Source organism: Aedes albopictus, chromosome 3 (assembly GCF_035046485.1).
Source record: "Aedes albopictus strain Foshan chromosome 3, AalbF5, whole genome shotgun sequence".
NCBI lineage: Eukaryota > Metazoa > Arthropoda > Insecta > Diptera > Culicidae > Aedes > Aedes albopictus.
In genome coordinates, this window is record NC_085138.1 from 119,688,406 (window position 1) to 119,713,407 (window position 25,002).

Sequence of the window (25,002 nt, forward strand, 5' to 3'; positions counted from 1 at the left end):
AGCGTTGGCCCATCTCTCCGAAGATAAACTGAATATTTGATGCCATTTCCAGTAGGGCGTTTCATTCCTTACCGAAAGTTTGTCGAACAGTTTCCCAGTGGTTGTTTTGCTAATCAGTTCATCCAGTTCGAGCGAAAGCTTCCGGTGGAACCACTTGCGGACCCGGTTCGAGTGCCGCAGTTCAAAGTACAGAAACTGCAGAATCAAGTTGATGGCCATGATGGTTGATTTGCTCTCGGCGTCCGGTGCTTTGATGTTGGCCAGAAGCGTCTGTAAAGTGCGGAAAGAAAAACTCAAGTGAGAATGGCTATAGCATTTACTACCCGACCAACCCACACACGGCACACGGCAAAGGGAAAGCTGCTGCTGCTGCCCTCAAGGTAAACGAGATTTTGGAAAGTAAATTGAAATGGATGGGTGCAAAACATCACAAGGGCTTGCGTTCTTTGGAATTCTCGGGGGTGTTCTTAAAATAAGAGGATTGTGGACCTAAGTTTATGCAAATAGAAAACTTCGTCACTGGTTCACTTGGTGGAGCAAGAAATACAGTTGACTGATGTTAGTGGAGTAAGAAATATTGAAACGGAAAATACAGAGGCAAATGTGGATGAACTAAACAAACTCAGGCCTAGAAAATTTAAGTAGTAACAGTAATTTGAAGTGCATATGTTAACACACAAACGGGGTCTTTGTAACGTAAAGTACCGATAGGCAAAAAACGTGGAACTATTGACTTTGTATTGCCTCAGTAGTTAGTGAACCAAATTTCAATTAATCATTTTTAATGATCTCAACATATACATGAAAAGATGGAAAAATTATTAGTGAAATTCCGAAAAAATCTACAGCTCAGGTGGACGACCCTTATTCGCTAGGCAAGTGCTTTTCCAACTAAGCTACCGAGCCAATTAACTGTGTCACTATACTGTTCAGCATTAGAAAGCAATCGTGACCATGAACAAAATTGCGAAAGATCTTTACTTCTTACCGTGCTAGAATTTTAAGATATATATTATCAAAATCGTAACGGACTTAATTACAGTGAGGATTCGCTCGTTGGGTCACGACTGCGCCCCGATTAGCGAATCGTGTTCGTTAGTTGGGGCAACTGACAACTGATCAAAATGCTGTAAACACACGTAAGTGACGAAAAATATGTCACGAAACACTCACATACTTGCACAAACGTTCTGTATATAGGAGCTGCGATGCGACGGCGGTCAGACGTCAAACTCTTTTTGACATCGATTTTGACATTGACAGTGCTTTTTAGTTGGGTTTTGCCCCAACCAGTGAACATTCAACTATCGAGACAACCCATCTAACGAGCCGCCAACGAACGAATCGGGACTGTATGTACACAAGTGAAACGAGGTGGTGATGTTTTGAACATGGCGAGATATTACTGGGTAGCAAACAAAGTTCTGAACAACTTTGCACCAAAATAAAACAGGAAGTAACTAGGTATTTACATCTTCGGTAGTGCCAGTGGTGGTGAAATTCGAAAGTATGGGATGTATTGTCAGTCAGGAGGCGGCCAAATCGGAATTATGTGATTGAACACTTGGATGTGCTCAGAGTCCTGAATAACGTGACCATAAATCGGACTTTCCTATCTGGCTTCAATTTTGAGATATGTCATACTAAAGCCATACCGAAAAAAAACATGTACTCTAGCGCCACGTGGTGGTGAAATTGGGAACTATGCGATTATTTACCAGGAAGTACTAGTACTAGTTGTTCTGAACAGTCCTGCAAAATATCAGTCTCAGTGCCTATTTTTCAGCCGAAAATGAATGACTGCGGCGGTCGTTTTCAGTTCCTCGATGTGAGAACTGACAGAGTCCGAGAGCTCTAATCGTGAGCGACCCAACAAGATCAATTCCCAATCATCCACACACTACTCATGCTGAAAGGCCATTCGTCTCAAGCGGTGGCTTGTGAGAGTGAGTGCCCTATACGTTAGCACGGGTGAAAACACTCAACTACAGAAAATTGAATGGAAATTTAGCCCTGTCAGCTCTCGCTTTCAGCACGCTGCGTGCGAGTGTGAGTACCTATTTCATTTCGCTCCCGTGTTGCTGATCGGAAAGCAAAATTGACAGGAAAACCGAAACGGAGAAAATGAAAAAAGCAAAATATCGCTATCATAAAGGCCTGTCGAAAAATTGCAGCACTGGTTCTGAACAGCTTTGCCGAGAATCGTAGCTTTCTGTCTGGCTTCAATTTCGTACCATATCTGACAAAATACGTACCTGCAATAACTATAGTGTTCATAATTATTTCAGGTACGGATTTGGTCAGATATGTATTGGTGAAATTTGGTGCTATGCCATGCATTAATTTGAAAAGCTTTGCAGAAGAGCGTATCTTCCTATCTGGCTTTAGTCTCGTGCTAAACAATCTCACCAAAGTCGTTCTGGAAGTAACCATGTACACTAGCGCCACTTGGTGGTAAAATTCGGAACTATGCTATCCATGACCTGGAAGTACTCGTAGCCCTGAACAACTTTGCCGAAGATCGTACCTTTCTCGTACTCTTAGACCTGAACAGCTTCAGAAAATCAGGCCTTATTATTTGGCTTCAATCTCGTGCTATACCTTACCAACGTCGTACCGGAAGTACTGTTGCAATAACCAAGCGTGTCTACTAGACCGGCCCACATTTGTATGAAGCGAAAAAAAAGTTTTCAAAATTCACGGGGCACCCTCTAGAATCGTGCCTTGGGATGCGAAGATCAATCTGTGAAAGATTCAGCTCAATCGGTTGAAAACTGAGCTGGCGCAAATGAGTTGAAGGTTTGTATGGGATTCTCAGTCCAAATATATGGGAAATTGAATGACCTCCAGTCTCTCATACAGCACGCCGGTTTGGCGAGTTCGATTTGGCTCAGAATTGAAAGAATAGTAGTTGATACCCTAATGAACAACTTTGTAGAAGACCATATCATGATGAAACTTAATTTAGTTGCGGTTTTAGCCAAAGAAACCAGAATGAGGACATCTTCCCCGTTTACTCTCGGTTGTTACATGCAGCACGTGTTTGCCGTTCGAAACTTGCTCACTACATCATAGGCGGCTATGTTGTCCTTCATTTCCCTTGCTCTCGCATGTGTATCAAGACAATGTAGAATCGTGCCTTGAGATAGTGGTCGGAGTCGATGTTGGCGCCACGATAGGTCCTGACGTCGATAATGTCGGAGAAGTGCCGTCCGTCAATCAGAACGTGGTCGATTTGAGATTCCGTCTGCTGTGGTGATCTCCAGGTGTAACGATAAGGGAGGCTGTGTTGGAAAAAGGTGCTACGTATGGCCATATTTTTGGAGGCGGCGAAATCAATGAGTCGTAGGCCGTTTTCGTTCGTCTGCTGGTGGGCGCTGAACTTACCAATCGTCGGTCTGAATTCCTCCTCCTGGCCTACCTGAGCGTTCAAATCTCCTATGATGATCTTGACGTCGTGGCTTGGGCAGCTATCGTACTCGCGTTCGAGCTGCGCGTAAAATGCGTCCTTGTCATCATCAGTACTTCCGGAGTGTGGGCTGTGCACGTTTATTATGCTGAAGTTGAAGAATCGGCCTTTGATCCTCAACCTGCACATTCTTTCGTCGATCGGCCACCAACCGATCACGCGCCTCTGCATATCACCCATCACGATGAAAGCTGTTCCCAGCTCGCGTGTGTTGCCGCAGCTCTGGTAGATGGTATGATTACCTCTAAACGTTCGCACCATGGATCCTGTCCAACACACCTCCTGCAGCGCTACGATGCCGAACCCGCGATCCTTCAGTAGATCGGCGAGTATGCGGGTGCTCCCAATGAAGTTGAGAGATCGGCAGTTCCACGTACCGAGTTTCCAATCGCAAGTCCTTTTTGTTCGCTGGGGTCGTTGCCGTTGGTCTCGGTTCGTATTATTCTGTTGCTGATTTTCCGTTACAATGTTTTTTTACGGCTGGCTCGTAGGGCCTGACACCAACCCCCTACTTTCCGGAGGACCATAGTGCACAGTTGAGCTTAGAGTCCTTCCCTGGCACACGGACGTAGATCAGCCGCCCCTAACATGGGGATCAGACGCTGTTGTGAGCCGCTCCTCCTGGAGAACAGACGCTCAGGTTTGCCGAAGCAAACCCCCCCTTCCCTGTCAGCCTACGACCAAAGTTCCCACCGGGGTTGGTTACCCGATCTTCCCTAAGGTTGCTCATAGTTTCCGGCCGGTACCGCGTGGAGGTAGGGATAGGAGTTGCTGGGCAGAGGCTAGTGGATCACAATGGGATCTGAATTGCGCAGCATACCCAGCCTTTACCGTGCCAATGTAATAAACAACAACAACAACAACAAAAACAACAAAAATAATAATAATAATAATAAAGGAAGAAGAAGAAAGAAAAAAGAACATCGATTTAAAATATTACCCAAAGCTAGGTGAGAGGCAACCACGCTTTAGATACCACTAAACTACTGACACCGCTTCTCACTTGCAGGCAGGGACGTGCAATTTCGAAAGGAAAACATGACGCACGAAAGCTGTAGCAAATCGTTTCCCATGCGACGGGACTGCTGCAATGCTTCATAGCTCACACTGCAACACTTTCGTTCATTATTGCTACTGAAACAAGTGTGTTTGAAAATTGAAGTGAAACACTTTGAATTTTCGTTTCAATTGTGGGTCATTGAAAAATTTCAATGTGCTAAAAACACTATTTAAAACAATTTTTCAAATAGTGGTGCACGCCAATAGAATGATCATTTTGTTCTATGAAAAAGGAACACAAGTTCGACCGCTTAAATCCAATTAACCGGCGCCTGTTACCATTAAGAGACTAACGCGCAAGAGTGAGACACTACTGCTCTGCCGAGTGAAGCACAAGCAACGCCACCCCGAAGAGAGACTACCGAGTGTTACGATGAATGAGAACGTTCTCCGAATCGAAAAGAAAGACTCGAATAGTGTGTCAAACAGATAAAGTGACTCATTCAAATGTTGCATGAAAGTGTCTCATTGAAACAAAATTAAACGCCTCTGCTTGCAGGCACTCATTTGTGATTCGCCAACAGCTCTGAGGGTTTCGCTGTTTGCGGATAAAGGTCTTGGACGCAGTGTATCTTTATTCTGAGTTAGCGACGGAATATTGTTTTAACCCAGAAAGAAAAGGGTTTTCAGGGGAAAATGGGGCATAATGGGTATTGTCAGTAAATGATTCTCAGAACGAATTATGCCCCATAAAATGCATCGGTCCATTCTACATTAGGAAAACAATTCTACATCAGTAATATTAGACCATGGTATGTCACACATAAGCTGAAGAGAGAAATGTTGGTACATAATCTTGTGTAGCTCACATGCGTTTCATGCATACACAAATCTATAATGGCTGTGTATGTAGAGCTCAATAATCTACAATAATTTTAACCAGAGCCTTCAAGATACATACTCAGGAATGTTGTCAAGAAATTAACTTCATTCTGTTTGAAATAATATTGATATCAGAAGCTAACAGAAGTTTTAAGCATGCAAATAATAGTAATTGTTGTTTATGTACAGTTCTGTGGAAACCAAGGCATGGCATCAGGTATCAATAGGTCGACTTCAGAGGTATGACTTCAGTTAGGTCATCAAATATACTGAGGTATTTTTTGTATATAAGTTTACAGAGCAGTCTCCAGAGATGTTGGAGATGATCATCGAGGGTCTTCCTCCGCGTCATGATCTTAGTCCTTGACCTCCTTTCGTAGGACATTTGGGGACAGGAGCTGGCGATAAGGAGAGAGTCCTTGATGAGGAACTTGTGGGGATATCAAAGTCCCTTAGCGCAGGCCCCAGATCTGGACAGAGTTTCGAACTTGGCCTTAAAAGTAACTATTGCAGAGGATCCCAGGATGTTCAGGTCTGCTATGAAGAAATGCCAGGACGAGAAAGTTTCCCCAGAGGTTTGGAAGCAGCTAAGCCTGGTTCTTTTGCCAAAGGCGGGGACACCACCTGGAGACCCGTCGGCATATATAGCCCTCTGGTATATAATCTTTGAAGCCTTGTAAAGTAATTCGTTTCAAACAACACACTTTTATCTGTGAGGGGATATCCGACGATCATGTGCTGAGGGTCTCTACTTATATTGACCTATCGCGTCGATACGTGGTTGGTTATATATTAAAACGAGTGGTGTATCTCAAAAGATCAGAAAACTGGTCGCAATGACAAGTTACCCTGCAGAAAATAAGCATAAGAGACATCAACAACCAAGCGTTTCCATGATTTTTTTTATACTCCTTAGAAACGCCTGGTTGATAACAAATTAAAAATTATTGTTATCATTTCTCCCTTTGATGTGCGTTCTAAACGATGACCCCTTGTTTTCATCCGAAGCCGCGGATAGGTCAACCGCTATATAGATAAAGTCAGTTTGCGTTCTTTTTCTGTAGCACTGTCAACAATGCGTGACGTAAGGCACAAGAGATTACCGATGATCGACCTGCTCTACATTAATTTATATTGCATATTGATTGTCATTTAGATGTGAACATAGTGGGACTAGTAATATGCATGTGCTTGAACACGGACACAGACACACAACAACCTTTTACATATTGATAATATTACTTACGACATTCATGATGCGGTGGCTTGTTTGTTTTTATTTGAAGAATTAATCCACGGGTAGATATACATCTCCTATTCTAATTCAATGCAAAAATTATTAGGTGGCGGAGTTTTTGTGTTCTTCCTTTAGAAGGAATTTGGTCCCTACATAAGCTAATCTAGCATTTGATTAATAAAAACAATGCCTTTCGTGTGGATAATTAACCTAAATAAATAACAGTAACCTAAACAGCCGTTCTACGCATAATTGTCCCATGTTATATAGGATTCACATATAACATGGGACAATTGGACGTACGTACAGTAAAGTGCCTACGAATTTGTATACAAGCCTAGATGCAAGCTACATAAATTATAAACAGTTCTATAAAGACAACTTAAGCTAGCAAGAGCTCGGTTCCAATAATGAAGAATGAAACCTTCTTTCATATTGTGTCAGTTTTGATTACATCCAACAGATAGTGTGAATTCAGCTCCGGTATCTGTCATGTGCAAAGATTACACTAGAGACGGGTACAGTAACTTTGATAACTATTTAAAACTCTTACCTTGCGCTGTGTAAAACTGCCGCAATGAATGTAACTTTTCAAATTATAATTATCATCATAGTCATGGAAACTTTACCAATCATCGCCACCCACCCACCTTTGGACGACACTTTGCAACTTATGTGCCCTGCCTCAAGCAACAGCACCATCGTATAGTGAAGAAAATTGCCCCATTTGTTCATCGCTGCTCAATTGTAGAGCTTACACATTCCACCCCACCGCCACACCAGACGATGCATTCGCCGGCGATCACAGTGGACGTCGAAGTGAGCCCTCGCACTTATCTAAGCACCCCTCTGAGGCACGTGTACACGGTCTGGTCCGGGAGGAGAGAAAACTTTTTCTATGAAATCAAAACAAACAATCAGGTCAAAGCGAACGACAACGAAATGAGGCCGTTTCATCCTGTTGCTCCCACCCACGCGCGGTACAGGGAGGACTAACATTTCTCTTTGGGTACGGCTATCCGTGGCGGTCGCCCCATCATCGGTCGGTAGTCGGCAAAACAACTTGCTGCACAACGACAGACCTTGATTTGGTAACTTGTATTCAATCTTGTCTTATACGTTCGTGTAGACCGGCGTGATGAATAAATCGTCAGATGATTCAGCGTAATGCTTTGTGCTATGATGGTGACTAACTTTTTGTTTGTAGATGACTGGATTTTTTGTTTCCTAATTCGAAAATTAATCAAAATAACATTAAAATGCAAAATACTAGAGAAAAAACTCAAGACTTCGACCCTAAAATTCTGCTCTAATCTTCGTCACTTCATACATAAGAAAAGGAATTTGTATAGAGGGGGCGAAGACTAGAGCATTGACGAAGATAACTACTTATAAGACTGGTTAATACTGGTGGAAAAGTTTAGCTCAAACCCAATTCATTGGTAAATCATCAAATAGCAACTAAGAATTGTGCTGTTCATAACGCTTGGGAATGCTTATACATAGAAGGAAAATTTTCTTAAACAAGGAATAAACCATTATGATCGTGTACCGACTTTTCGAACCCTCTGAGCAGAATACTCTCTTCGAATGAGTGTAATCAGTTTCGTACCTTTTAATTCCACCCTAATGGCTTATCCTTTGACAGATACGCGTATTTCGACTACCAATTGTAATCTTCCTCAGTGTCAGTTATCCAGTGGATTACAAGTTGAAAAGGATTAAAGGGATTATAAGTGGTAGTCGAAATACGCGTATCTGTCAAAGGATAAGCAATTAGGGCGGAATTAAAAGGTACGAAACTTATTACACTCTTTCGAATAAACCATTGTTTTTTCAATTCTAATAAGAGTTTTGGAATAAAAAAGATCAAAAGTATTCAATTATTGGAGAGTAAACAAAGCGTAGCATAAATATGATAATTAAAATCCACTTCCGTAGAGATGCACAGATCATATGAAGTAACTTTAAACAATAGACGATTTATTTTCAGACATACCGGGAAACTGTTGCCACGCATCGGCTCAATAATTTAATCCCATTCGCAACATAAACGGCATATGAGCGGAAGCCTGCCCAAGCCAAATGCGATGCCCCTTGGGTAACAAACAGGCGAAAAATAAAATCCTCTGATTTAATCCATGTATTGTGCTGCGGATCTGTTTCCATAAAATAGAATGAGCAGGGGCTTGTGGCATCCTACACGTTGAAAGCCGCCAACACTACATAAAATTCCTATGATTTTCAATTGTGGCTTGTTATGCCAGTTACCAGATTATATGGTTTCACGAAGTATGGTTTCAATTACATTGATGTGTCAAAACAATGTACCTTTCGAAAAAAAGTAGATAATCGTGATAAGCTGTCAAACTGAAACATTTACAGTCGCATCAGAGTAATAAAATCTTTCCAGGAAATTATATATCTGAACCCAAAGCCCATATCTCCACTAAAATAATGAGTCAGGATAGTGAGTCCTCACTTATTTTCAGTTCTTGAGAAATTTACGAGGCCCGTGACCCCCAAATTGAGAACTAATTCGCAACACTAACATACTGGTCACATTGCTCTGATAATAATGATGCCGATAACACTGTCTGACAAAAAAAAACTTTTGCCGTGATCAGAGACCCCATTAGTAGGGCATAAAAGCGCATGGAAAATGTAGAAAAATGCCATTTTCAAATCTGTTGGAGCACCCCTAGAAACTTTTTGAGATGAGTTTGAAATTTATTCATTTTTGAAGGTTCGACAAGAGCTTTAGAAATCATCATAAACACATTTGAAATACAATATCTTTGGAATGCAGTTTTGTGCACCGCTGAAATTTTCACAGATCTGAGAAGCAACTTTGATAAATAACTAGTCAAAATTTCTACCAATTACGACATTCCGTTTCATTGATACATATCCGCGAAGGCTTAACTCTGACTTAAATAGTGAAAATCTTTTAGGTTTTTTTTTTTAATCTAATCCCATAAAGCACGCCCATATTCATATCCATTTAAAAAACTTCTATGCGTTAACGCCGTGTAGCGTCAGTCTTTCGAATACTTCGAACGCCTCGGAATATTAGATGGATTTCCGCTCCAGTAGGAGAAAACGTTTCTTTACAAGTTTTCCACCAGGTCACTAGATGTGACGTCCATTTTCTAGTGTTAATGTATTTTTCAGTCTCTGACTGAAGAAGATGAAAATTGTATATCAAACATCTGGATTAACTAAGTATGATTCTGGAAATCTATACGAGAAATTTTAGGATCTGATTACAAAGGATCCACAGGAAGAAAGCTAGATTAGTTCATTGAGGTCAGCATGAGTGTTTTAAGGAAAAACTTTTCCAAATAAATTTAATTTTCTAATTGCAGTTTTTAAAAACTTTTTTGTCGCTTATGAAAATGAACATAGTTTATTGTAACATTTGACATCAAATGTTTTTTTCATAATCATGTTCAAATACCAATAAACTGAGATTTTGAATGCGATGGATTAGGATCACAATTCAGGCAAAATTACAGTTCGTCAACTTAATTCAAGGAACTCAAGGAAGTATTTAGTTTTGATCGAATTTCGATCGATATATCGCATATGCATGAGGATACTTTTTAATGATTTGGTGTGTACCTAAGTAACCGTTCCAGAGTGCTTGACCTGGTAAATATCAAGCAGTTCCATGTTCTTAAAAATTGAAATACAATGCGGAAAATATATTCAAATTCTAACGACCTCTTCATTGAAACAAATTTGTACTATTTGGACTAAATAAATTATATATGAGACGAGTTACTCAGTGCTTCTGGATAGATAGTATTTCACACTATATTAACAAATAGGGTCTAGGACTATTTAGGCAGGAGCACCTATTTTGGGCACTTGCTGCTATAACTCAGTCTATTCCAAACCGATTGACTTGAATTGTTGCATATAGCTAGATACTATGCGTATCTGATCGTGTCCCAAAAATCAAGTCAAACGGTTCTAAATTGACTGAGTCATAGACTAAAGTGCCTAAAATAGGTGATACTGCCCAAATGGTCCCAGACCCTATGCCACTGGAACTAATAAAGAAATTTTACAATAATGGGGGACATTATTGAGCTTGAAATAAAGATTGGAAATATTTTACTACATAACAAATTTAATTAATTTCATAAAAGTGTCTTCATTGGTAATGCCTCAACATACACATTCTGTATTGTGAAACTAACTAAAATGTGATGGAAACAACGATTACTAATAGTAAATAGAGAATGTTTTCATTTTTGGCTTGCATTTTTTAGGGTTGTATTGTTTTGAACAGTCGTGAACTTAAACCATGTTTTCTACGCAATGCCAGCTTCAATTCATTGTATTAAAATAGGTTTGTTTTATTCAATAAAGTTATCAATTTTACCACCTTGGTATGGCTAGGAGGTTCTTCGAAACATTAAGTGAATACAGACAACCCACGAAAACACTGGACACGTTTTTTTTTGTGCTGATCGCAAAATATAAATGTATTAGATTTTATTTTTATTTTTACACAGGCCGGTTTGAAAAATCGACCGGATTTTCTTCTCGAAAATTTGAATTCAATTATTTAGATTATAAGTGTAGCATTTCACAGTCAAATCAAAGTAAAATAATTATTTTGTTATTATTAGATAAGGATAGGGGCTTGCTTTTTGTGAATGAATTAAGAGAAAACTTCAAGGATTTGTACTATATAAGTCATATATGATTCTTCCCGGATATGCATCAATGAAATGGAATGTAGTAATAGGCTGAAATTTTGACTAGTTATTTATCAAAGTTACTTCTCAGATCTGTGAAAATTTAAGCGGTGCACAAAATTGCATTTCAAAGATATTGTATTTCAAAAGTGTTTATGATGATTTCTAAAGCTCGCGTCAAACCTTCAAAAATGAATAAAATTCAAACTCATCTCAAAAAGTTTCTAGGGGTGCTCCAACAGATTTGAAAATGGCATTTTTCTACATTTTCCATGCGCTTTTATGCCCTACTAATGGGGTCTCTGATCACGGCAAAAGTTTTTTTTTGTCGAACAGTGTAATACCCATCGTCGCTGGGGCCCGTGGCACAATTGGTCACACGTTTGCTTCATAAGCAAATGGTCATGGGTTCGATCCCAGCCCCGGCACTTTCGTCAGTTGCTCATTCCCCCTGAGAGCAGCTGACACTGACCCTCTTCTGTGCATATGGCTCAAATGGGCCCGGATACTTGGACATCGGCGAACGGCAACTCATAATGGACCCCTAATCGGACTGGAAAAAAGGAACAACTAACAGCCACACATCAACACAGGGAAAAAACCTACTCAGTGGCTGAGTTGGTCCTCGTGGATCCTCGTGCTCATCATTCTACCATGATAGGGTGAAAGCAGCGCAACGGCAACCAGTTCGATATAGTACAATTAGAATAGAATACATTTAGGCGCTGTAAAGTGTAATTACAGCTTCCAATGAACTACCCGCTTTGCGCGCAGCCACAGTTGATCAGCAGAAGTAAATCAATTTAATTTTGTATGGCGAAATGCATCTTAACTTGAATTACTTGAAATACAAAGCTTTTCCCGAAAAAATATTTGGTAGGCTTAATAGTGGTCACCATTGTGCACAACCACTACCAAATATTTTTTCGAATAATGTGTTCCACTTTGAAGAATTTGCCTTTAGATGGTATTCGCCATACAATATTTTTGCGATTTACTTTTAGCGATTTTTCGCGCATAGAAGCTAGCGCCACATTGGTCGATGCGGAGAGTAGGAAAACAGCCGATGTAGTTAATTCATTGGAATTGCACACGCAGTGCTCTAGTGGACAAAAGAGATGTAAATTAGGTTAACCCTTATGTGGCCGGCAGGGTACCCGGGTACCCAGCACCCATTTAAAATACACGGTGTAGAAAAAAGCAAAAAGTTTGCCGGCCACATAACGGTTAAAAAAATACCCGTCGTCACCCTATATAGTAGATAGTTTAAATTTTTCAATTTAACGATTAAGCCTTCGTGCCAAACACTATCGAATGTTGTTTCTAGTAGTGCTACCCCACTGGAAGAACCTTCAGATTTATTGGAACGAATAAAATTCGTTACCCGTAAAACTTGATGAGCAGTCGAATGTCCGAACTGCTCATTTACAAAAATAGAACTTTGATCAATGTGAATCATCATTCTATTTAAAATGAGTTTTTTCGAAAGGATTTATATTAGGCTTTAATTGGAACAACTTTAGCATTTTTCCATTTTTAAGGAAAGTATGTCAATTGAAAACATTTGTTAAATATATTTAACAAAAACGATAAGATACTTACCGTCGATGGGGGTGACAATGCATTGCAATGGGTCTGGGGGGGTGAGATTGGGTCAAAACAGAGAAACATAAAATTTGATATAGCTCATCAACTATCGCTAATTTATATTGAAAACTTTATATCAGTGTCTTAATTTGTCAAATTGCAGTCATAACCACCGACGTCCAGTGGCTCCTGCGTCGTAGATTTGATTTTATTTTGATTATCGTCTCGACAACAGAAGTGCCACTCTCTGAAGTTAAAGCGACGAAAAATTCATTACCTCGCTGTCTGCTGAATTTCAACCACCCACTGATATTCAATGTCAGCATATTCATATTCAATTCATATTTATGGTTTAGGCACAATTTGAAAGCAAAAAGTGCTGCTGGTGCATACCATGCACCTAAAGCAAGCATAATAAATATAATTAGGGCGACACATCGTTAATTGCGTGCCTTAAACAGCCTAAAATCACAAAAATGCAATTCCAATTTAAAAAAGTCAAACTCATATTCACCGAGCTCGCGGTGAAGATCAAAACTGAACTTCAGCCACAGTTGATTACACTACGAGGCGCCGCTCTCATTGTCTTGCTTTCTCTTTGTCATGTTCGTTCTCGGCGTCATGCTGTTGGATGACTGCATTCGAGTATGTATTGGTGTTCGTTTTCGCACTGATTGAACATCATTCGGCTGAATTTTTAAGCCACTGTTTAGCAATATGTAATCGTTTTTTTTTTGTTAAATGTGTGGCTTAACTTATATAATGAAACTACTAGTAAATCACTCTGAAAAAAATTCTCCTTCGTAATGCTTCACACAAGTACCTAACCATAAATTTTCTTATAAGTGGTTAGCTGTAGGTATTACCTGGTTGAGGCAACGAAAAAAGCGGGCTGACAATGCACTTTTTATTAAAAAATTCAATATTTTCGACCCTATGTCTAAATATTAAGAACTAGCTGTCCCGGCAAACTTTGTCTTGCCAAGCTGTGGTGGATTGACAACTGTTGAGGTCATAACGTCACCGCACTCTAGATTGGTTTCATTTCAATCGTGTTGATTTCCTTCCCAGCTCACGATAATCAGTACTTTATCAATTTTCTTACTTTTCTAGATGATTTTCGTAACTTTTTGTACATATAAACACAGCCACCATGAATACGAATCCAACCATGCAAGAATCATCCTGATCGGTTCAGCCGTTTGTGAGTTTTGTTGCCTCAAAGGAACTTCAAACTCATTTTTATATATATAGATAGATAGATAGATAGATGGGGGTGAGATTGGGTCAAGCAAGTTATCGAGTGCACATAACCTTAACTAAAAATTCAGCTTGTTATCCAGTCCCCATTTGACGTTAGAGTGGTGCCATGCTTACCGTGTCTTCATAAAAGCACGCTTTTTTTCGAAAATATGTCGAAGAAGTGTCAAGCGAGTGTGTTCATACGTTTAGTGCCTAAAATAATTTATAACAATAAATCCATGCGTTTAAACAGCTCCTCTGATCATCAGCTAATCTTTATCAATATCGTAAGCTCAAAAAAAAAAACTTGAGAGCGTGTTCTTCTCCACTCAAGTTAAGGAAATATCGTGAAACAATCAGACGTGTGTGGCATCCAGGAAATACCAGGGCCATAAAACCGGTAACATGACACAATTTCGGAAGACGAACGAACGTCGAAAAATGTCATGTTTTTTTTTCATAAATCTTTCAATGCGCTTCTCCCTCATTGTAATCCCCCCTCCTCTCATGGAGGTTGCAACCTTAAATGAGGATGATTAGGGGCTGTCCATTAATTACGTAAGGGAATTTTTGCGATTTTTCGACACCCCCTCCCCCCTTGTAAGATTTTTTGTATGGAAAGCCGATTGTGCGATATTTGCCAGAAAACCATTCGCCAGAATGCCATTGGCCAGAAAGACATTTGCCAGAAAATACCATTTCCCAGAAAACCGTTTGCCAGAAAGAACCATTTCCCAGAAAACCATTTGCCAGAATGTACCATTCCCCAGAAAGTACCATTTCCCAGAAATTTTCCAAAGCTCTCAATCCAGAAGTGTTCCCAATTGAATGATAATTTAAAACATTCTTAATGAAAAATAATTCGTGTTTTTTATTTGTTTGGGATCGATTAGCCCACGATAACGATTGTAAAAATGTGAAATGTTTTTGTTCAGATTAATATGCGAAAGTTAAATATTTTTTTGAACTGATGTAAGAGCAAACAAGAAATGGTTTTAAAGTAACTTTGGAAGAAAAGCCAATAGTTTGAAGAAGAACAAATCAATCTGAAACAAAAAATTGATGTGAACTCAAACCTTTCAAACTTCACAATACATTAAATCTTTTTTGTAATTAAATTATTTTATTGATATGCGCAATTTCAATTCGAACATTTCCACAGATTTGCCATGTGGACAAGTTGATCATGATGTGGATCCAATTGATCAAATATTGTTTTGACGGAATTTGATCGATACTCATCAAAAATTTTCCTTTCTTTAACTCATAGGATGATCTTTCCAGCTTTTACTGATATGCAATTTTTGTCTTTATTTATACTTTTTTCAAAGATTCCCTGCTTTCAATTGAAAGTTATTTTTAAAACTTATTTTTAACAATAACTACATATAGCATGATTACTTTAAATCATAACTTTTGTGCCAACAGGAAAATTACCCGGAATTGTTGATCACACACTTTAGTCAATCGAATACCATAAACAAAAACCTTTTGGAGCAACGAGTAAAATATACAGAAACAATAACTTAAGTGACGGTTTTACCTATACCATTAGCCTGACTGTCACTGCCCGAAAGCCATTACCCCCAATATCACAAGCTTGAATGTACCATTAGGCTGAATATCACTTGATCAAATGCTATAAAAAGCTTGTTCTTGAAGAAATAAATTCTAATAATTCCAGCAGTTTTTTCCTTGTTTTAATCATCTGCTGTTCTTTCTGAATGAACTTAGTTTATTTGCGACATTTCTAACCAATATATTCCCTTATCACGGTGGTTGTAACATGTGAGCTTAACATATTTGGGCTTATGGTATTACGGCTAATGGCGCTCCGGCTACTGTAATAGAATCTTAATATCAATGGTGTAAGGGCATTCGACTGAAGGCCGTTGGGTCGAATGTCATTTGGTCGAAGCTCATTAGGTCAAAAAGTTATTTTGTCGAATGGCCATATTTTTTTCATTTTCTCTTTTTTTTTTGCTGTTAAGATAATTGTTGAAGTTGGAGCTACTGCATATTACCCATGAATTTGTCCTTCTTAAACAATAATCGGGTTAAAGATCTGTCATTTTTTTCAATAGTTAACTATTAGTTCCGCAATACCAATATTGCTTTATGGTTCTAACATAATCAACCATTTATGCCAAAAACTAATCTTGCAATGAAATTAGAAAGAACAGCCTGTGTTTAGAAGAAGGAAAAATTCACTATTTGAACTAGAGAGAATAGTTTCGTTGTAGAAAAATTGCTTTTTGCACTGAAACCGTTGATGTTCAACTAGTGAATTTTGCCTTCTTTTAAACATAGGCTGTTCTTCTTAGTTAGTAAGACTAGATTTTGATATTGATTGTTGATTACGGTAAAACAATAAGGCAATATGTATTAATATTACACACTTAATTTTGATTACCGTGTTCGGTAATTTTTTGACGAAATTAGAATAGCTGAATATATCTGTAATGGATTGTTTAAATTTTGCACCCGTTTTCGACAGTTGGAGTACTGAGCGTCAGTAAAATCGTTTACCGAAACTACTGAAATCATACTGCTGTTCTAATTTCGTCAAAAAAGTACCGAACCGTTGACCATTCGGCCTGATTGACCAATCCAAATTCCTGTGTGGTAGTGGTTTGTGTTCAGATTTCCCGTGTTAATCTATCTGTCAGAACTTTGTAAACATCTTTTGTTCTCACTTATATGGATAAGTTTGCAGTAGGTTTCGTGAGACTTTTTTTTGACAACTCAATGGACTTCGGTCAGCAGTATTTTCATCATACCAGATGTTTGTGGACCTATGCACTTATAGCCTAGTTACATCGAAGTCTCGCGCTTAGGATCATATAGGCATATCTGCAGTGATCGATTTCTCTTCATCGATTTTCTCTTTGCTCAATAACTACCGGTGAATCATTTCCAGTGGTTTTCGTTGTTCTAGCCCTAGTCGTTCTTTATCGAAACAAACCAAGATCATCCTAGCAGTGAACATATTGAATTATTGTAAAAGATTGAAGCTGATGACATTTTTCATGTCAATGAACTAAAATATATCCACCAAATTCTCACAATCAAAATGGAAAATGGAGAAAATTTTTATTTGCCCGAAAGTACCATTTGCCAGAATGTACCAATCCCCAGAATTTAATATTTAATAATAAATTCTGGGGATTGGTACATTCTGGCAAATGGTACTTTCGGGCAAATAGTATTCTGGCAAATGGTACATTCTGGCAAATGGTTTTCTGGCGTTTGTCATTCTGGCGAATGGTTTTCTGGCGAACGGTTTTCTGGCAAATATCGCACAATCTGGAAAGCCAAATATTTTTGTATGGCGCGTAAGATTTCTCAAATCCCCCTCCCCCTATAAACCCTTACGTAATTAATGGACAGCCCCTTATGGTGGCTAAAAATGGCGATACAACATATAAACTTTATTTTATCAAATTTCAACTAATTTTTCGATTGTATTAGCCCTTTTAGGTGGATTAATCATCTTTTAAAATTACCTAAGATTTTATTCGTCATGATTACATTATATTTTAAGTAGGTATACTAGATATGATCAATAAAATTAACTTGTATTCTTAGATAGGCGACTTCGAATACTTTGGCCCATTCTCACCCCCTCTAAGGGGTGAGATTGGGTCAATTTTCAATCATTTGTAGTTTAGTAGACAATTCATATAATGTGATACTTTCTTGCTAAGCTATCATTAGCATATAGAAGAGTATACATAGGGGGATTAGGGGCATAATGGACACCCCAAGCAAATGAGTATGTTAGGCCTGTATAACAGACAAAATTTTAACATATTATCAGTTGGCTTACAACTTTAACTTGTTTCCTACGTATTTCAATCATTTACAGCTGGTAGATTGTCATTATTGTGAAGAAATAATGAATTAAAAACCATATGTTTTTTGGGGCTGGCAGGAAAGGTACGGGGCGAAATGGACACCCATCGGGGCATAATGGATACCCCTGCATATTTTATGCTGTATCTTTGAGAATATCGATCAGTTAAGTAATTTATCAACGGAAATCAATACCACAGATATAATACTCCATCTTAGATGAGTTTACATAACTTCAGTGTGTTCTGATTAAAAATATAATACTTCGTCCATTGCTAAATCTACGAATACATGTAGATAAGCTAACAAGGTGCTTTATTTTTTTTTCTCGCGATTAGCGGAGACGGTTTGTCCGGTGCTACGCCATCCGGTTCGTTCTTCCGCGGGTGAAAAAGTGTCAATGATTGATTTTGCGAAGATTTGTGAGAGATTTGGTGGGTGCTACGCCTCAAGTATGAGCCATTTTACGAAGTGACAACAATGTTGATGATGATATTGATTTTCACGGGTTATTGGACGCTACCTCCTGTCAAAATTCATTCATTAAATCGGCTCGTAAAATGGACTATTGAAAATTTCGACTCCAGTCCATGTTTTATGATAGAAAGTGCTAAATATTTTGATTGCGAAAATGAAAGTGCGTTCTAATAAAAAGTTTTCTCCGCTGCTCTTTTTTTCGCGATTCCGGTCGTGGAGTGACAGCCGGTACTACGTGTTCCGGAGAGTTCAGTAGTTTCGTGTCGTAGAATCAGTCGGGACCGGGAAAAGTCAAAAGTGCCGAAACTCGTTGTTGTTCTCGCGTTTTGTCGTGTGCCGCTACCGCTACCAATTGTCCGGCAGACGCAGATTGGAAATTCAGCATCACGGGGATCATCAAGAATATCTTCGGACCGCACAAGCTAAATGGGTGAGAGCTTTCCAATATTCACCATATTCCATTCAGCATCATTATTTACATATTCCTAAATTTCTCAATCATATTTAACACATATTTGGAGCGTTTGGTACGGTATGTCAACGCATCCCTCCTCCCCTGCAGATTCTAGAATTGCTTCGACGGAAAACAATCGTTTAAACTCGAGACAATTCGAAGAATCATCTTTGCGGCAAATACAACGCAGTAGGCCTGGCCGCTTTGACGCTGGCACCATATTATTGATATGCTGCCAGCCTCAATATTGACAAGAAAAGTAATCGGGTCTAATCTAACCTGATTACTTTCCAGGATGCTTTCTCGTACTGGCTGCGTTTGTATTAAATTAGAATTAGATTAGATTAGAATACATGTAGATAAGCTAACATTTCACTTGTTTGTATGGTGGACACACTAAATCACTTGTAATACCTTATTTGCTGCTGCTTCGAAATTATAAGAAATCCGTCATATGAAAAACATACTTCAATTTCAATGATATTTTGGTTATTTTGAAGGATTACAAAAGGTACTTTTGAAAAATAGAACAATGACTTGTTCTTTTACACTTATGCATTGAAAGTTTTACATAAAAGTCAACGGTTTCGGCAAAAACAGAGGTGTCCATTTCGCCCCAGGTGTCCATTATGTCCCTAATCCCCCTACCAAATAAAAAGTTATTCCGACTTCAACTGCATGTGTTATTTAACAAACAATCTTTTAGTATCCTTTTTTGACCCATTCTCACCCCCAACGACGATACTGGAAGTTTTTTGATGAGAATATAGACATTTCCATCATCACCCAGAGTTTTCATATTCTTAAACTTCCTAATAATAAATCCCACTTCGTCCAAATCAGTGAACCCAATGAATTGTCGAAAATGTTCTCATGATTGAGAATATTTTCGAATTCGCGGGCAACCTGATATCCAATTGGACTAGTGAGTTAATTTCCTTCTGAAGATCCTGCCAAATAACTTTCAAAGCAGGGTCTCGAATTCGTGGAATCGTCTTCTTCTCACTTTTTCAAGACGAATCAGAAGTTTCAGATCGGCGTCAATAATAACTGAGTCGAATTTGACTTTACACTTTGGTATTGACGCGTCTCTTGCTTCGACTATGGTATTAGTCAAAGTTTCGAGGCCATTGTCAATATCAAAATGTGATTCCAATGAAATATTAACATCTAAATGGCTATCGATGAATATTTTATGTGTATCCCAGTGATAATTGAAAGTACAGCTGATGGGATTAAAAAATCGCTTTATGGGAAATTTGAAATGTTACAGGAAGATGGTCAGAATCGAAGTCAGTTAGTAACCAATTGGCTACAATGCTGATTTGAGTCAGTTAAGATCAAATCAATTACTGAGGGATTTCTAGCAGAAGAAAAATAAGTGGGGCTATCGGGATATTGACATGAAAAATACATTGAATATATCATCAATTAAAATCGTGCCGATGGAATTGGACTGAAGATTATTCCACGCGCATTGTTCCGCATTAAAATCATCAATTATGAAAATGTCGTCCTATTGCGAGTAATTTTTTGCAAATCGGAATTAGGAAAATCTATTTGCTGGCCAGTGCAAGTATGTTTACCAATGGTTGCTTCAAGAGAAACACCGAAAGTTTCAAAAATTTTGATTTCAAATGATGAAAAAATTGGTGCCTGTGAATGATGATAGCAACTCAACTCAACAGCCACATGGGCATAGGTAGCACGATTCGTTTGAACAAAATTAGAAAAATTTTATCCACTCCACTGATGGAGGGTACATTATTCGCTCCAAGGTTAGTTTCGTGGATAACTACCTCCGGCGGATAGGTAACCGTTAATTGATGGAAGAATTTGTGTTGTGAGAAATTGTACCTGCAGAGTTACGGGAACGATTAGCGTTCCCATTCATCTGCCGAGTACGTGATTCCACAACTTTTTTGCGGGTAGGGCAATCCCAAATGTTGGTTGCCTCCGCAATTCGAACAATTAAATTTTCTGGAATATTCCTTTACCGGTCAATTGTGAGAAGAACCTCCACAATTCATGAATTTAGCATCCATGTGGCAATGTTCCGTTTCATGTTCCCAACTGAGTCGGGTTCTGGAAATTTACACCAGTCTTACGAAAATGTTCCCATGTCACTTGGACATGAAACATTTTCTTCGCCTTGTCCAAATATTTCAAGTTATTTAGATCACTTTTGTTGAAGAGAAATAAATAAAATTTTTGGAAGACACCCTGCTGAGAATTTTCAGAGCGGGTTCTCTTTTTCATTTTTATTATTTGGACTGGAGTGAATCAAAGTAATTAGTTGAGTTCATTTTTAATCTCATCAAGCGATTTATCATCACTTGAGAGACCTTTTGATAAGACTGAACAAGCGTGCAGACCTGTCTACGTGTATGAAAAACGTATGCGTCTTCTCAGTAAAGTACTTGAGAAGGAGACCTGATCTTTCAGGGCTTGCGGCAATACACGGTAGTCTCTTTTCCTAGCAATTTGGAAAGAAACCTTGATGACCCTTAATGAGTTCAAGATCTTCTTCTTCTTCTTTATGGCTCTACGTCCACACTGGAACTTGGCCTGCCTCGCTTCTACTTAGTGTTCTTTGAGCTTTTCTGCCCAAGCTCTACTTGATTCTCTTTAAGATTTCCTGCCCAAAACCAGCAAACTCACAGACGCGGACCACGATTGGCAGCACCCGTTGTTTGTTTAGCAGAAATTGAAATGCCTGGGCTAGAGGCACTTTAAATATGCTGTTCCTTTAAATAGTTCAGAGTTTTATAGGGATTACTAATTTCAACAGAATTTTCATCTGAAATAATTGTTTTATTAGAAGCATCCTTTTTTTTTGAGAAAAATTAAAAAATTAACCAGTAAATGTGTGAGTGAAAAGTATAAATCTTACAACTACATGGTTTTTACTAAGAAACATATAATACAAGAATATAGTAATTTTGTTTAGCCATTATTTCTGTATTGTGAATTTCAATGATTTATTTTCCGGATTTTTTTTTTTCATTCCTTCCTAATTTATTTGGATTTTTTTTTCGGCAATTTGTTTATGAATTGTTCGGTTTCTCCCATTCCATTTGCATTTTATACATTCTTTTGTGGATTTCTCCAGTAAAGCATTTAAAATTTGATAATTTTTCAAAAATATATTTACAAGCTTTGTCAGTATTTTCCCCGAGAATTTAATTTCTTTGGATATATTTGTGTGAAAAACTTAAAAGTAAATTACAATTTACTTACATTTTACCATGGACAGGGTAAAAAAGAGTGACAGCAGCGCAAATACTACCAGTTCGAACTAGAATTAGTGCAATTAGAATAGAATACATTTAGGCGCTGTATGAAGCAAGCGCAGCCGCCAATTAGAATCGCTCACGCAGTGCCCTAGTGGACAAAAGAGCTGTAAGTAAGGTTAAGTGGTTGAAGAATAAAAAATGGAGTCTAAAATCCCGGATAATCGAGTCTCCGAATAATCGAGTCCGACCTGTATATGCTAAAGACACAAAATCTGATGATTGCTGACGATGACTGCCGCATCATGACGCTGATGTTGCCAAACAATGACTTTACAGTGCGTTTGACAGGTCTCCTGTTCGATTGCTATGACATTGACAGTAAATTTGGAATTCCAATTGGAACATTTCATGCCTTTGCATATAGACCACCTCACGGCGAAATTCTATCTCTTTCGCTCTTTCAGAGAGTTTGAAAACAACAGGACCAGTACCTGTCAAATTTGACAGGTGTTGGTCCTGTTGTTTTCTAATTTCCCATAGGAGAAAAAGAGAGCGATTTTTTGATGACATCACCGTGCAATGGAGTATCAAGGAATTGGCATCCCTATCCCACCAATGCAATGTTTTCGTAGCCAGCATAACAGCGGCTCAAGCGTAGGGCTCAAGCTGACAACCTATCTTTCAACACAGCAGCATGATTTTAATGCGGGGTAAGAAAACAAGAAGACCATGACAGTCCCCTGTGGAGTATAGTGCCTTTATTAAAACCCTTTAACTTCAGGAGAGTAAATTAGCTTGTCTTGTAGGTATCACCACCAATTGAGTATCAGTTTGGGAATCTTTGGTAGATAAATAAAACAGGTTTTTTTTTTATTTATTTTAAACTAATTTTATTCATTACACCCATTAAATCATCTTCATCAATATCATCTTCATCATCATCATCGTCATCATCATCACATTCCATACATATACGATCAAATTCCTTTTCTTGTTGTTCGGCTATGAAAGCAGCATCCATCGTGTCGCTTGGTTCAACAATCTGCGGCGCTTGGTTCTTGATTAAATCGAGGACTGCCTTGGTCGCAGCATTCCACAAACGCGGGATGCCGAGGTAATTGGCGGCTCGAACCATCTCTATGAGTATGTACTTCTCAGCCCGAAGCAGCTCTCGATCCCATTCACTGATATTCGGAGGGTGTCCGTTGCTTTCCTCATCATCATTCATGTGGTACTCGGCCCATTTCAGCACTCTCCACAGACTGCATGAGTGCACATCCGGAACCGGCACCACATCTTGGATCATATTGGCCTTTGACGGATCCTCCATCATCGAGGTTATCTTTTTGAAAGACTTGTAAATGTGCGGCGGGACGTCGAAAACCGATCCATCGGATGACTGCAGCTTTACGTGGAATGACTTCGGCTGACTGCAGCTTGACATTGAAGGCATTTAAGGACAGACTTGTTAGAATCCCAAAATGGCCGACTGTGGCACCTACTCACGATTTCGAGGGCACAAATCTCTTCGTAAACAAAACCAGCGCACCTGATCTTCTTATTTTAAGCTTATTACGAGTGAGCAAGAACAGAATAATGAAATGCACTGTTGCGTGCCTTTTGAGATTTGTGCGTTTGAAGTTCTGATGCACTGTTGAAAAGGGATTTCAATTCCTTAACTCAGGTTTGTTATTGCGTTATTTCACTGGTAAAAGAAAGTACGAATGCGAAAGTACAAATTGCTACTGCGATGATTGCTTGAATTCACCAGTCGGTTTATATCGTCGTTAGGTATATTTTACTGGTGTGCTTCTGGAGGGCAAACTCTGAAAAAAGTTAACTGGTACCTACTTGCTGATGAAGTGGCACGTGGATGTCTCGTGATGTTTCATAGGTATCGTTCATCTATTCAACAGAGCGTATCGCGGGTAGAAAAGTGAGGCATTAAGAATCCAATCAGACAAAACCAAAATTTTCTCTTTTCCAAGAATCTTCAACTGGTTGTAACTTTATTCAATTTTGATTGATTGATTTATCTTTATTTGAGAGACTTTCAGCCCTTGGCTGGTTCGTCTCTTTATTCAATTTTCACGTAGTTATTAAACAAGTTATTTATCAATAATCCTTGCTTAAAAAATGTATTCATTCTGCAATGATTGGCCAATTTTACCGATTCATTACATAGGTACAGCCGTACTTCTGTGTCCCGATTATTTCGGATACAGGCTTTATTATTAATTTTGTTCAATTATTTTACTACAAGGAGCTACTAATAGCACCACTATTGGTACATTTACCCTATTTTGCGCACTGTGCCGCACATTTAAATCGAAATTGCAATAAAACAATAACAGCTAGAAGTTTGGTGTCCAATAACAAATTGTAGAGTAGAACGCAACTATGAAAAAAAAAAGAATCTTAATTTATTACGCATGTTTCAAATATAATTGATAAAAAAAAAAACAAATAAAAAACGCTACTTTTTTACTATTTGCTCTAGAAAACTTAGTTATTTAACTGAACCAATCGATTCAAAAATGCCATTTGATAGAAAATTCAATAATCTTTCGAATAAGCGTAAAAAACTGCGATAAGTTTGACCATTTTCCAGTTATAGCCAGTTTAGGCAATAATAGTCAAAAACATGGGAAGTTCAACAACTACGTTGAGATTTTATCATATGCTTTGAACAATTTATTGTCCTCTATCACCCTTTAAAAAGTTTGCACTCAGGAACCTAACACCCTGTATAAGATAGATACATATATTACATTTGAATAATAGAAGCATCACTTTGATAAGTGTAAGAATGGTTCTGTTCACCATAGGTGGATTAAATCAGTTATTTTATT

At 38.5% G+C, this 25,002-nt stretch overlaps 2 protein-coding genes across 2 annotated transcripts in view; both read right to left on the minus strand.

Moving 5' to 3' along the window:
• The window catches only part of LOC115268772 (PDZ domain-containing protein 8), a 71,381-nt gene that overhangs the window by 11,215 nt on the left and 35,164 nt on the right, over positions 1–25,002 (minus strand). Inside the window, exon 2 of the mRNA XM_062858484.1 lies at positions 73–270. Coding sequence (XP_062714468.1) covers positions 73–270 — 198 coding nt within the window. The remainder of the gene's footprint in view (positions 1–72; positions 271–25,002) is intronic.
• On the minus strand, positions 22,741–23,760 carry LOC134291127 (S-phase kinase-associated protein 1-like). Its single transcript, XM_062858483.1, has one exon. The coding sequence runs from the start codon at positions 23,601–23,603 to the stop codon at positions 23,025–23,027; it is 579 nt and encodes a 192-aa protein (XP_062714467.1). The 5' UTR covers positions 23,604–23,760; the 3' UTR covers positions 22,741–23,024.